The sequence below is a fragment of the Pieris brassicae genome, chromosome 11, assembly GCF_905147105.1.
Source record: "Pieris brassicae chromosome 11, ilPieBrab1.1, whole genome shotgun sequence".
NCBI lineage: Eukaryota > Metazoa > Arthropoda > Insecta > Lepidoptera > Pieridae > Pieris > Pieris brassicae.
Window position 1 is genome coordinate 11,850,577 of NC_059675.1, and position 15,872 is coordinate 11,866,448.

General features: G+C 38.8%; 1 protein-coding gene across 1 annotated transcript; it reads right to left on the reverse strand.

Moving 5' to 3' along the window:
• Positions 1–5,898: 5,898 nt before the first annotated feature.
• LOC123716205 (dihydrolipoyllysine-residue succinyltransferase component of 2-oxoglutarate dehydrogenase complex, mitochondrial-like) lies at positions 5,899–15,424 on the reverse strand. The gene is made up of 10 exons (XM_045671830.1): positions 15,324–15,424; positions 15,161–15,246; positions 14,543–14,671; positions 13,906–14,068; positions 11,656–11,859; positions 11,391–11,551; positions 9,680–9,838; positions 9,031–9,164; positions 7,309–7,466; positions 5,899–6,429 (listed from the first exon to the last, which is right to left on the reverse strand). Exons 1-10 carry the CDS (start codon positions 15,348–15,350, stop codon positions 6,295–6,297), a joined length of 1,356 nt encoding a protein of 451 aa, XP_045527786.1. The 5' UTR covers positions 15,351–15,424; the 3' UTR covers positions 5,899–6,294.
• Positions 15,425–15,872: the final 448 nt, after the last annotated feature.

Sequence of the window (15,872 nt, forward strand, 5' to 3'; positions counted from 1 at the left end):
TCACAAATAATACTTAAATAAACGTGCAATTGGCTTAATAAGACATTTCGTAGAAATAACTAATGATATAAAAACTTGATGAACAAACCTTAAATAAATCCCCATTTAGCACCGTGGGCTTGCCTACTATAACATAAATTATGTTAAGATATCTTGTCTAACTGGATTATATAAGTCCCATACACATTTAAACAAAAAAAATTTAGGTTGTTTTGGTTTATGTTGATTGGTCCTTATTTGGTTAAAATAAAACTTCCTAATAATTCGTTGAGAAGAGGTGAAGATGGAATGTGGAATGTGTTTAATTTTTAAAAACTGTAGATTTATATACAAAAGTTATCCTGCACTGGCCACTAGTGGTAACATGTGGTACCAAGATGCGAAGGGTGCGTAGACAATAAAATCGAGGCGCGGCAAAAAGTTGTCCTTTTCTGCGCGCAACTGTCGAAGGGTACGAACGTGTTCTTCTCAGAACAGTTCGATATCGTGGTCTAACGATAACGCAATTAACTGTTCTTTTCAGAACAAATTATTGTTTCATGACGATAACGTTTACAACTGTCCTTGTCAGGACACATCACTGTTTCATTACGACACGTACTAATCACCTACAGGATTCCCCCTCTAGCGAAGCGTACCGGCAGGCGTATAACGCGGCCTCGGCGAGTTGTTCTTGTAGGTATTGAGGTGTTCCCAGTGCCTTGATGTTTCAGGTTGTTGTCATCTTGATGATTCAGGCTATTTGATGGTTCATGTAGTTCGCTCGCACTTGATGTGTTTTGCTTGTTGCAGGTACTCGTTGTTGTATCAGTAGGCACATCTTGCTCGGCGATAGTGTAGGCAGGTTTGAGTCTGTCGATAGAGATATTCATTTCACGGTTAGGTAACTGCAGCGTGAATATCTTGCTATCTCGTTTCAGCACGCGATAGGGTCCGTCGTAAGGTGCTTGTAATGGCTTCTTTACGGCGTCTATGCGTACGAATACGTATTCACATGATTGCAGGTCGCGGTGTACAAATATGGGTTTTGTGTTGCTGTGTGGTTGACTCGGCATTGGTTGCAGGTTACGTATTGCGTCGCGCAGCTGATCGATGTAGCCAGAGTCCATGATGACGTCATTGCGGGTCGTTGATAAGAAATCACCGGGTAAGCGTATATTGCATCCGTAGGTAAGTTGGGCGGCGCTTACGCCGGTGTCACTTCGCATAGCGGCGCGTAATCCGAGTAGGACGGTTGGTAGCTCGTTGATCCAGCTTCTTGCGGTCTGTAGTCTTGCTTTTAATGCGGCTTTAAGCACACGGTGCCATCGTTCGATGATACCGTTACACTGTGCGTGGTATGAAGTTGTACGCGTTTTTTCGGTTCCTAGTAAGCGAGAAAGAGATGCAAATACTCTGCTTTCAAATTGGCGTCCTTGGTCCGTTGTTATTGTTACAGGACAACCGAAACGGGAAATCAAACCTTCGTATACCGCTTTGGCGACGTCTTCAGCTGATATTTCGCATAATGGGTATGCTTCGGGCCATCTTGTTGCTCTGTCGATCATTGTCACGAGGTATCGATGACCGCTGGCCGCGGTAGGTAGCGGACCAACGATATCAATGTGAACGTGTTCGAATCGTCCGGTTGGTGAAAAAATTGATAATCTTGATGTGTGGCGTTGTATTTTGGCGCGCTGACACTGTAGGCATACTTTTGCCCACTTGCCGACGTCTGCGTTCATTGAGGGCCAGAAGTAACGTTGCGTAATTAATTTTCTCGTAGTCTTGATTCCAGGGTGGCTAACGTTATGTACTGCGTTGAATGCGGTACGTCGGTATTCTTTTGGTAGGTACGGACGTAACTGTGAGGTTGAAGTTTCGCAGTGTAATTTGGTATTTGAGACGGGCAGGTTGACTTTCTTGAAACATAAGTTGCTCTGTAGACTGAGTGCTTTAATGGTATCGCTATCGCGTTCTTGAGCTTCTGCAAGTAGATTGTAGTCGATCGGCGATGGACAGGTGATTGCTTCGACACGTGATAATGCATCTGCGGCTGCATTTTGAGATTTTTAGGTAGTTTGGGTTTAAGTTTCATTGAAGTGATTCTGGTTGTGCCTGGGAAATCTGCTAGTATACTGTGGTAATTTTGCTCAATGTCAATACTACGAACTGTAGGTATGTCTGCAGTACTGAGTTGAGCGTTTGTTACCAGTTTTGTTTTCCCGTCGATCAATCTTCGGTTTTTGACATCGACAATGAGGTGGTGGTGCTGCAAGAAATCTGCTCCCAGGATTGCCTTAGACACATCTGCTACGACGAATTTCCATGTGTATGGTCTTCGGAGGTTAAGATCAAGTTGGAGTGACTTCTCTCCGTATGTTGGAATGACCGTGTTGTTGGCGGCGTAGAGTTGAAATGGCAGTGGTTTTTCACGTGAGCCTTTAGTCTTTGGTAGCACGGAGATATTGGCTCCTGTGTCGACCAAAAAGGTAAGTTTCGTTACCCTGTCGGTAACGAAAAAGCGGTGTGATGATTCGGTAACGCCGGTTCCCGCCGCGGCCAACGTTACTTTTAGTTTTCCGACTGGTTTATGGGCTTGAAACTGCATGGTGGTGCGCATTTCTTCGCGTCCATACCGTAGCGATGATGGTAATAGCAGTACGGCATTGGAGATTTTTTCCGGCTTCGATCTTCCATCTGTGACTCTCGTCGGTTTTCGTTTCGATTTGTTAATGCGTTCCGCGAGCGTGATTGTGAATGTGAATGGTGGCGAGAACGACTGTTGCGATAGTTGTCGCGAGGTTGTGCTCGTAGCTCGGCAACTTCCAAAGACAACCTTCTTATTTCACCGATGAGGGTGTCGATGGTTGGTTGTTGTTGGTAAGATGGTGGCGATGCTACAGGTACGTAAGGCGTTGCGACGGCAGCGATGTATTGCAACGGCGTGTGGACTTCCATCATTTTGTCCGCGAGCAAGGTCAGGTCGTCAAGCGTCGTTTTGATTTTAAACGCTTCGCTGACGGCTAGCACGGAACGAATGTGTGGCGGCAGATGCTCGAGCCACATCATTTTGATGGTGCTCTCGGGAAATTTGTCCTTGTTAAGCTGCTTCATTTGCCTCATCAGCTGGCTGGGTTTCTGGTCTCCAAGCTCAACTTCCGACAGTAGCTTCTTCGTTTGTGCGCTGTTAGATTCTTCGTATAGCGATATTAAACGGTCTTTAATGGCGTTGTAGTAATCTGCTTCCGGCGGCGAGCAAATGAGATCAGCGATGTTTTGGATATCTTGCTTTTCAAGCTGTGCGATGACCATCTGGCCGAGCTGGGCCTGGCTTCGTTTCAGATCGGCGGTTGCTGCTTCGAAACTGCAGAACCAGAGGAGCGGCTGGTCGCGCCAGAATGGCGGCACACGGAGCGACAGTGAGATACCGGAGACTTCTTGGCTCGACGGATGTGATGAAACTTGACGCTCTGCACCGGAATTTTCTGTGTTCGTCATCTTCAATTTTCTTGGTGTTCTTCTCGGGGTCACCACTTTAGGTTGTTTTGGTTTATGTTGATTAGTCCTTATTTGGTTAAAATAAAACTTCCTAATAATTCGTTGAGAAGAGGTGAAGATGGAATGTGGAATGTGTTTAATTTTTAAAAACTGTAGATTTATATACAAAAGTTATCCTACACTGGCCACTAGTGGTAACATGTGGTACCAAGATGCGAAGGGTGCGTAGACAATAAAATCGAGGCGCGGCAAAAAGTTGTCCTTTCTCGTCCGCTCACGCGTTAGACGCGATCTCCTCGGTCACTAATCACATTCAGACCAAGGTCAAAGAGCACATGCGGGAAATTAGAAACGAACGCTGGGACCGTCTTACCAGCGAATTGTCACCTTGGCACACGGCCTATTGGTCTCTCGCGCGTTCCCTTAAAACCGACACGGTGGCGTCCATGCCCCCTCTCAAGCGTCCAAATCTGCCTGACGCATTCGACGACGACGAAAAAGCCGAGTGCTTAGCCGTCAACCTAGTGGAGCAGTGCACCCCGTATCTCGATCATAGCGACCCGGCGCACGTCGAACACGTGAACCGCGAGGTCGAACGCATCGTAGCACTGCCCCTCCCTCCCGAGTCACTCCCTCCTACGTCGATCGCCGAGGTCAAAACTCTAATAAAGAGTTCACTGCCTCGTAAATCTCCAGGTCTCGACGCCATCTCGAACAAGGTCCTCCGGTGCCTCCCGCCCCATCTGATATGCCTACTAGTGTCCATTTTCAATTGCCTCCTTGAAAACTGCACCTTCCCGGCGCAGTGGAAAGAGGCCATTGTCATTGGTATTCACAAACCAGGCAAACCCCGTAACAACCCCTCCAGTTACCGCCCTATCAGCCTTCTCAATACGCTTAGCAAGCTTTACGAGAAGGTACTTAAAAAGCGCCTCCTAGACTTTGCCCTAGATAAGGAGCTCATTCCCGATGAGCAGTTTGGCTTCAGGCCGGCCCACTCGTGCGTTCATCAAGTCCATCGAATCACGGAGCACATCCTCTCCGGGATGAATAGCTCCCTGAAACCGAGGTGCGCCACGGGTGCGCTCTTCTTCGACATAGCGAAAGCTTTCGACAAGGTCTGGCACAACGGCTTGGTTTACAAGCTCTACCACCTTAATGTGCCACTAAGACTCGTGCGTATCGTACACGACTTCTTGTCCGACCGCTCTCTATACCACCCACAAAGATAGAGGTGTCATCGTGGACAGACTCCAGACCGCTACCACGTCGTTAGGCGAATGGTTTCGGAAATGGGGCTTCCAAATAAATCCCGAGAAAAGCGTAGCAGTTCTCTTTGCCAGGGGCAACCCCCGGTGCTAACGCTAGGGATAAATTTCACCTCAAGACAGAGGTAACCCTATACGGGCAAGCCATCCCTTGGCAAAAGTCCGTCAAATATCTAGGAGTCACGCTCGATAGCGGCATGTCTTTCCGTAAGCACATAGCCGCCGTTCGCAAGAAGGCCCATTTTGTCCTCTCTCGCCTCCATTTCAACAAGTAAATAGGTTTGTAGTTTTTTCCCATTTTGAAAAAATATCAACAGTGTAAAATACTGCACGGGTACCGGTGCGCGGTGGCGGGAGAGTGACTTGTCGATCGTGTGATTGGTAAATCATTTGACGTTTGTATCCCGCTCTGTGTCCGATGCGCAAACTTTCCCTCACTCCCTTGTTTAATGCTCAAGAAGGTTTCCGGTATCTGTGCCTACTTACTAATTATCAAGGACTTTTATTTCCTTTTTACGTGTCGTAAACGCTATGTCATTTAGTAATTAAATAATAATAATAATATATATATATATAATATAATAAAAGAATATAATAATAATAATAAAATAAGCATCACTTTCTATTTTGTTCGTCGCTTTTGGATTTAATCTATGAAGATGTCCATTGAAGGATACAAATCCTTTCCTGTTTATGTAGTATTTCCCAATTTCACCACCAATTATTTTAATTCTAACAGGTCGGTGCAGTCGATAGCCCTAATCACAACTCTAAATTCACTTATGAATCCCGGCAGATACTTCTTCCTATTCACGGAGTGTGCAGGAAAATTATTAATTTTTAACAAACAAAAATACCTACTACCCAAAACTTTCTTTGAACTGAATTGTCAAAAAATACGAAATCAGATCAAAGACGCCATTTATGTCTTACACACCCGTTAAACTAGGCCTCTGCGACTTGACTTGTACAATGCTTAAACTAAGCATTGTACAAGTCTTCATACAAACAAAACACTTGTTATTACAGCGGAATACATCAGACTTGCCTATTCTGGAATTATTAATAACATTCACACTTATATGATGTGCATAAATCTTTATTAGTAAGACTGTAATGGTTTAATGTTGGTATTGATCGGGTACAAGGTACATTTTATATAAATTGGAATAAGAGTGAGTACAAAAGAGCCGCTATAACTTTTATTTATTACAACAAATTGTTACATACAGCTAAAATATATAAACGGGTAAAATCAGACAACTTGAGCATGCAAAATGGTATCTTTTATGGATACAAAGGACGGCACGGCACTAGTTACATCAAATTTATTTAGAACCTAGTTAGCTAATTATTATTTCGGAACAAGATTCATGTTAGGGATCATGCTAGGCAGTGTTCTCAATAATGTGTTATGAAATACCACCAAACCAATAGCTCTTTCCCCTGTATTGTGATATCGACAGGGGAATGTGCTGTGTAAGAAACCTGAAGAAACAGTACATGTTTGTTGTTCTGGAATCTACCTAAACCTAGACATAAGCTATTAAAGTCCCGCTATAATTGATGTTGGATCTTCGACTCCCGATTTCACTTTCCGAAGAAAAAGAACAGCTTCACGCCCATCTACTAATCTGTGGTCATACGACAGCGCTAGATACATCATAGGTCTTATTTCAACCTGAAAATATATGATTTCATAAGTTTTATTTACCACAGCGCAAATACAATACGGCAGAGATCACTTTAATCTATGTTATTGGACTGTTTTCGTTATGAAAACATGGATATATCTATCTCTGTCTGGTATTGCAAAATAGCTGTATTCTTAGGGTAAGGTAGAGCTGAGTTTTTGTACGAATTACGGGATTCATACTTATTGTTAAGACTCGACCCTGGAACTTATTTATTTCCTTTTTTATTATTGTTACAGTAACTTAATACTAACACAATAGAAAACTTTTTTTACAGCGTGCGCGGTCACGGTAACTAAAGGCAAAAGGTGTTGAATGTCAAAAAGTATCACAGCTAAAATTATATAAAATAATTATAAGTTTATAATAATACATAGCTTCAATCCGGTAAAAAAGTGTTTTCTTTAAATGTGTAAAATCTATGTTACCAAAAGACAATACTACAGAAACTTACTTACTTATTAATATAAAAATTAAACTAAAAGCATAATAAAAACAAAACAAAAACCTAAACCTTTTTATAAATAATGCAATCGTGAATTCAGCCAGTGTGAAACTAAATATATCCGTCTCACATGCAATAACATGACGTAGCGTATGGTTAAAGTCGTACGTCCAATTAGTAGAAATTCCATCATAGTATGAGCGTATATCCTATATCTTTTCAAACTGTTTATGTTGAATTTTCATGAATTGCATTATTTATAAAAGTCACGTCTAAATCCTGAAGTGTAACGCAGGCATCACAATCGTAAGGCGTGAAAAAACAATTGAACATCAAATTATTGATTTGTGTGAAATGGAATTAGAAGTTTCTAGTACACAATTCGACCAAACGCTATTTCAAACTATACCAAAATTATTACCTTGCCATTTATTGCGACTGGTCGTTGGAAAATCGCATGCATGCCCAAAATTGCAGACTGAGGCATATTAATTATAGGCATAGACAATAGCGAACCGAAGACACCTCCGTTGCTAATTGTGAATGTTCCTCCTTGCATTTCCGATAGTTGCATTTTCCCTTTATGTAGAAAAACAATGTATTAATAACTATACTATAATAATAATGTAGTAGGTAAAATTAAATATCAATAATATAAGATAAAAATATCATTGTCGTTAATCTGGGTGCATGGCTCATAACACGAACTGTCTCAAGTTATTTATTTATTAGTAAGCTTACAGCTAACATATTGTTACAAAGACGGGTTGACTGAAATGTGACTCGATTTTTCTACAGGAAATTATTTCAGTAAGCTGAAAGTGTTTTATGGTTTCAGGAGAGGCTCTATCACCTATTAGAAAATTGCACTTAATTTGTATACCCTCGTAACCCTCGTTTTTAGGAGACCAAAACTTTTTTTCAGGCAGTTACAGAACATATATATAGTCGAGATTCAGGAAACCCATTTTCAGGCGTATTCAGAACTAGTTATACCCCTTTAATAAGAATAGTATAGACCGAATTCTCTAGGTGTGGGACAAATATGTAATGATACGCGAGCGAGAGGGAAGATCAGAACCTTCTCGAAGCCAGATTGAACACTCTAGAACGCCGTACGACAATGACGGAGCAATGTGCAAAAGAGATAAAAAATTCTAGAATTGTGCAATCGCTACTCAATAGCAATTCTGCCTAGAGAGTTCTTGAATATCGTTCAAGATTATTCCCTGGGATCTATAAGCGAGCCAGAACGAGACCAATCACATAATTTCGAAGTGGTAAAGTGCGAATAGTGAAGATAAGTGATAAAGTACTGTGTGAAGTGCGTGGAGTTGAAGAAGCTAGTCACCGAATTTTGTGTCTAGTAATTAGTGTGTTTCTGCGCGTAATTTGAGGCTTTATACTTAATAAACAAATTCCTCGTTGAGTAATTCAAAAATAAACAATCGAAGAGTTCTGAGGCGTTTTTTAACCGATCCCCTTGCTCGTAACAATACTATAAAACAAAACACTTAAACAATAAACAAAACCAAAACAGATTACATAGATAAACAATATATAGTAAACAGAAAACATAAGTAATTACAATAATAGACAAAAAGAAAACTCAAATTTAACATTAAACAAACGACAACTAATACTTGATATTAAATTATTAACTAAACTATTACTGCTAAACAAAGTCAAAGTCTTCCCACCTCTTCAAATATTTCCTCACATCCTCTTAGCTGAGGTGGAACATCCTCGTGTCATAGTTAGATAAAACCCGAAACATTGGCGAATTGCTCGTATGCAGGTTATTCGTGTTCATTCAACATGTTGCCTTTATAGTCTTTAAGGACTTTTTAGTCTTTCGTGACTCTCTTAATAGGACTTTAATACAAATATAGACGACTACTATTACTCGTTTTAAGAATTAAGGCTTTATGATAAAACGCCGCGTCCGTGTACATCCCACTTATTTATAAAAGAACTGTAATAGCAGTCTTAACTACAGTCAGCCCTTTCTGTCAAATTGTGTGAACGTTGTTATAAAAAGAGACAGATGCATTTCAATTAAAGCGATACAGTTAGACCAATATATTTTTTATGAATGAGGAAGATCCACCATTCAATCCAATCTAAACAAATACATAGTTACCCGCTCTTGCTTTCTCCGCGAGCGCGTTCATCGCAAGTTCGATGCGAGGGTAGTCCATCGACTCTACATTTCGCAACACAGGTGTTACTAAACCTTTTGGAGTCGCCACAGCTACAGATATATCCACATAGTCTCTATAAAGATTGAAACAGTTGGTAAGTACACTGTTATCTATTTGAGGTAGAGTTTAAATTAAATTCTTTCTCTCTTCACACACGTTTTATTAACACACTCTAACACATATTACACACCCACAACCACTAATCAACCACCAGCCACCATATATGTTTTTAATAATAATACATAGCTTCAATCCGTTTAAAAAGTGTTTTCTTAATGTGTAAAAGCTATGTTAACAAAAGACAATACTATATTGTAGTTTGCTACACATAATGTACAATGAAAAGTTAGAGAGGAAAGTCATTGGCAAAATTTGTTACAGACTATCTTTAAAACATGAGAAAACCGTCATGCAGAAATCTCAGAAGCAAAAAAAAAAAATGTTCGGTTCTCTTTGCAGCCTTAGGCTCCAGCATAGCTCCGCCTGCTGGTAAATCCGCCACTGGAAATGAGCGCTAACGAACATGTTCAGTCACTTAATATTTACAAGCATTTCAAAAATAAGAAAATGGGTATGGTTTAAGCGCACCTGTAAATAACATCAGGTCCAATGATAACAGCATTCAAGACCGGTTGGTCAAGTAAAGCATTTGCAGATGCCTTGAGGAACGGTGACATGAAGGATAGTTTCACTCCCCATTTCTTCGTGAACGCCGCCAGATTCGCTTTGCGGAACTCCATCAGCTTACTTGAAAGTAGAAATTTTAAAACAAATAAAACAGGAAATCCAGTATGTTTTTTTTTATTCGAACGCAACTGATACGTTACCACCAGTTCCAGATTATTTTTATATAAATTATTAAATAAAAACTATTTCCTGATCATTTGTCAATGATAGGCCCTGTGCCTGACACACTTCGCGGCCGTCGACTTTCTGGGTTTGGCAAGCCGGTTTCCTTACGATTTTTTCCTTCACCGTTCGAGCGAATGTTTAATAGAATAGAAATAAGTAGATTGATGCACAGCCGGGGATCGAACCTACGACCTTAGGGACGGGAGTCGCACGTTGAAGCCACTGACACTTGACACAGCTCATATATATAAAATAGTTTTAAAAGAAGTAAAAGTTTTTTTAAAACTATTTTATTATTTTGAACTTGGAACACGTGTATTATTTAAAAAAATTATTTCGATTATGCGCCTTTTCACATGTTTTTTCTTTAAAATAGGATTGCAGTGATCGCCTTGCACAAAATTGGTATGGAGCCGTCGGTGATATTCCAGACACAGCTTGGTGTGAAAAGATCGAGGCGACCGCGTGCCGTTATAACTACAAAGGCGGTTAATGCTGCTAAAGCCAGAATTCGTCGAAACCCCATTAGGAAGCAACAAATGTTATCACGAGAAATAATGATTCCTGCTAGGGCTCTGTCGCGTAATACTAAACAAGACCTGAAGCTCGGTGCTTATCTTCATGTATATGACTTGTCCTAAATCAATCTTTACAATTAAAGAGAGTGGATCGATCAAAACGCCTTCTTTCGCGATACACCTGCGTAAAAGCAGAGAAATATCCTCTTTACCGATGAAAAAATAGACACGACTGAAGAAGATTGAAGAAGAAGAGACAATAACCAAAATGATATAGTGATGGTTATATTTTTGTTAAAAAAGAGTGAAAACTTCAGCCGAAGTGATCAAGATATAGTCGTGGATCATGTTGTGAAACCTCTCAGCAATACAATTTTTAAAAATATACAGTGGACTTTGCAGCAGGATTCTGCACCTGGTCACAAGGACGAACGAACTACCCAATCGTGGCTTGAAACCAACGTTCCGGACTTTATAAGAGGTGAAAACTGGCCCTCATCTAGCCCAGACCTCAACCCGTTAGACTTCAAATTATGGTAAATTTTAGAGGCATGTCCTCTATTGATTGATTTAAACGAAACATTGAGTCTCTTTAGTAATAGTAGGAGCAAGTAGTGGCGAAATTTCCCTTGGAAACAGTGCGTTAATCCATAGATTCGTGGCCAAACAGATTAAAGGTCTGTATAAAAGCCAAAGATGGCAATTTGTCATAGAATATTTTTTGCTGAGACTTTAATAAATATGTAGATATACATTTTAATAATATTTCATTAAAAAAATCATTATCATTTGTAACAGAACTTATGGCTGGACTAGGTAGATTATTAATTTAAGTTATTCATATACCGTCACGTGAAACTTACAGTACTTATTATATTATTAAGGTTTTTTGGCAAAGATACCACATAAATAACTCCTCTTATCGATACCTCATATCACATTCATTAAAGGTTGTCAACATAGCACACGTATTCTGTGCATTCTTCAGTCTTTCGGCGATTATTTTTCTCATTTTGTTCATCGGAACCGGAAACTCCGTACGTGAGCCGGATATCATTTGTGTTGGATCGCCAAGTCTCTGTGCTGCCAACTGTAAATTTAATTAAATACCTTAAAAATCTTTCCTAATTGCAGTGCTGGAAATATTATAAAAAAATATTAATATTATATGTAAACTCAAAATCTAAAACTTGCCGTTGGACCGGCTGCTTTTGAGGCTTTAGCTGGAGCAGCAGCTGGCGCGGCAGCAGCAGGTGTTGCGGCAGCTCGGGCAGGGGCAGGAGCAGCAGCGGCGGGGGCGGGAGCAGCAGCGGCAGGGGCGGCTGCTGGTTTGGCAGGAGCAGCGGCTGGAGCTGGCGCCGCAGCGGGCTTTGCTGGTGCCACGCCAGTGACGTCTACCTGAAAATATGTATAAAAATTAATATTTGGATAAAACTCGTATTTACTTTGAAAAAAAAACAATCGTTTTGATAATTACGATAAATTCTACATTAATTACCTATACATGAAAATTATAAATTTAGGTACTCTTTACGTTAACATAATAATATATTTATATCGTTTAGAAAATAAAATCATCATCTAGCATTTATATTATGGAGTAGCTGACTCAGCGAACATAGACCGCCTAACAGTCAATTAATGTCATGTTACAGATTAGCTGAACTTAGTGATACCTTTATGAAAGTATTTATTTACACTTCGTTACCATAATATATAAAAGGATACATATAAAACACAAAAAAAAAATACAAAACATACAATGAATACAAAATAAGTATTAAGTTCATTACTTCATTAAGAAATTAACACAAAAAGAAATACGGGTCAGGCTACATTCTATCATTCGACCCAGCTCGAAAGACCATTGTACAGGTTGCCAGCCAGTGGACTGTGAAAACTGCGGTAAAACTTATATGTATTAAATGTGAAGAGTATTTGTATAGTATATGTAGTTTATGTATGAGGAAGCTGCACTAGATAACTAAGAAAGAACGAGACGAGACGAGATGGTGAAATGTAAGAACCTAACAACCGTACGGATCTCTAAGCCATACAGATGTACCCTAACACATAAATAGTGAATATATAAATAAGTACGGAATGTACCAAGAGACCTAAGATAGGATAAAAAGATCCAAGTATCTCTTGGTGAAACGCGCACCTTCAGCTGTTAAAATTTAGAACAGCCACGTTCTTTTACACATGTGTCTTTACTAAGACATCATGGAGCGATCTAGCCTAACTTAAGACTAATAAGTAATTTAAGTCTCACCTAATTTACTAAAAGGATATTTAACATAACAATGTGTCCAATAACACTACTTACAGTCTCTATTAACGGGAAGACACTCTGTTCTTGTGTTCTATTTTTTCACTCACTGTTTAGCAGTTAATATGAACATGCAGTAACACTAAGTGGTCACTGGTTCAAATCGTTTTGTCGCTTTGCCCGTGGTGTCAAGGAGTTGAATAGCCTCGATATTCACGTGTGGGTGGAGCCTACGTTCGAGGACTCCAGCAGTCTATTTTTATTTTTGTGGCGACATCCTCTACAAGGGTCTCGATGGAGGTCGTTATTGTGAATGTACCAGGGAGCATTGACTATTCCCCTGAGCACTTTGTTTTGGAATTGTTTATAAAATAAGAACAGCCACGTGAGTCGTGTCAGGTCGAGTTGGTCGATGTTCAAATGAAATCTGAACTGCTATTATTCTCTATTTAAAAAATCTAAAATCATCATTCATCCATATTATTTCTCGCGATAACATTATTTTCTTCCTAATGGGGTTTCGACGGAATCTGGCTTCAACAGCATTAACGGCCTTTGTAGTTCTAACAGCACGTGGCCGATAGAGGAAGTGACCGTGTATCTGTTGATAGTACGATATACGAACATACGGCTGATACCAAGCTTTTTATGTGTCTGAAGTATGACCGACGGCTCCTTACCCACTTGGTGCAAGGCGATCACTGCAATCCTATTTTCTTTAACACCCCATTCCATATGGTAATTTGTGAACACAAAAATATGTGAAATGGCACAAAATCGAAAGAAGTTTTTAAAATTTAAAATAATTAAAAAAAATTGTAAAGGAACTTGGCCAGACTATTTATATAATATCTTGCCGATTTGAAACCTTTATTTAAATGCGTTCTTTAAGGCAGTTTACCGTATCGACGGGATGAAAATTAAATGTTTGACAGTAACGAAACCCATGAAAATTTTGTATTGGATTTTTTTTTCTATTTTCTGTTAGAATTTTCCAATCCGGAGACTAATACATCAACCAAATGAAAATCGGTATAACCATTGTCGAATTATATAATAAGATTCTGACAAACCTGACTGTTTTTTTATATTAATCTTATTGGCTACTGTCAGAGAACGAGAATGAGATTAACATTAAAATTATTAGTCTCTATCTATAAAGTTGAAAATACCTGGAACAATGGCTGCTGTGATTTGACAGATTGTCCATTTTTAACGAGCATTTTAACGATCTTCCCATTGCCTGGCGACATAACAGGCAGAGCTGTTTTATCGGTCTCAATCTCCAGCACCACCTCGTCCATTGCCACTGCATCTCCTTCATTTTTTATCAACCTTAAAGCCAAAGAAAAATAACCGTTCCATAATAGCTAGGTATTTGTCACAATCTTCTGCTAATATCATCTAAGGTACTGAAATATAATATGTATTAATATAGAAATAAATACATGTACAATACATTCTTAAACTAATTAATTATACGTATATAAACGACACATAATATTTGCAATAATTTTTAATAATATAAAGAAACCCGTGAATACTTTCAGTGTTGGATTAAATTACACAAAACGTAAACAAATACGCTTTGATTATCATCAGTTTCTATTTAAAGACTACAAATTTAAACATTTGACACTAATTAATAGTTTCATTTCATATAGGTTTAATATAAAATCTTATAGAACCTTTTTCTTGATCACCTAAGTCAGCCCCCGGACGGCGGAGCTATGCTTGAACTAACCCAAAAAACACACGCCGTACTGATAACCTCATCATTAATTTTTGAAGTCAGCTGAAATAACTCACTTTATATCACCACTTGACACAGAGTCTGGAAACGTCGGTGCCTTCACATCTTCGACAGCAAGCAGAAACCTGCTCGTATGGATATGTCTCTGGTGGCTGTATACCGGTATTTCTACGTTATCCGTAAACCTAAACAAAGAAAAAAATTACAGGACAGCAAATAATACACATTTTTGTTCAAGATCCTGGCGTGTAGTTGTTTTTATATATGGGGGAAAACGAGCAAGGCTCACCTGATGTTAAGTGATACCTATAAACACTTATATTCTTATATTGTATACCAGAGGAGTGGTAAGTGTATTGCCAGCCTTTAAAAAAATGGTACGCTCTTTGATACGACTCTAAGTCGAATAGGTTTGGAAATCGGTTTCACATAGTCGTGGTGCGCGGCTAAAGGCTGTGAGAGTATCTCTATAGCAGTAGCTTCAATTGAACTTTGATCTAGAAATTATATATTAATATATATTTCACGACTAGATGAGACACTTATACTGCTTAACTTATAACTTGTAAAATCATACGGACAGAGTTAAATGGTAATAGATTAATCTCTAAAACATAAGTACTTTTAAAAAATAAGTGTCGCTTAAGAAATTTATGGATATGAGTATAAAATACCTTGAAACTTGAACCATAGATTGGTTTTCATGTTTGAGATATACGATATGATACTGTCCTATATACCGTGATGTTGCTCGTGCGATCTAAAAACACAAGTATAAATAAAACTTGGTATTTTAATTTATTTTCGGCATGTTATTTAAATTATCCTAATACTTACAATTCTAAATAGTCTGCGTCTAATCATATTACATACGATAAATATAATTTAATTAAATGTATATTTCTTCCAATAAAACATCTTTCAGTAGAAAATGTAACTACTGTCAACGTGAGGTAATCTTCTTTTTTTGCTGTCACATTTACGAAAGAGGATTTATGTAATATTTTATCTGTGATTATTATGTGACCAAAAATCTCTTATTTTCAAAATATTAACGAATTATTTAATTCCTTTTATTTACGAAAGTATTTTGCAACTATGGATACAGCATAGTTTTGAGGTTGCTGCTATTCGATACTAGATGTCACTTCAACATGTTTTAAGTTTATCAATATAACTTTTTGGATACATTTATTTTTAATATTATGATTTTACTGGGCAAGGAATTGATGCCTATAACCTGCAGTTAGTAGCACATTTATTAATTTCTCTGTCAAGTTTGAAATTATTTTAAAACTAGTGTCATACTAAAGCCCGAAATGTAAAATTTTTTAAGAATGAATGCATGTTTCTTGACGAACATGCGCCTCATATTAGTTTCATTGA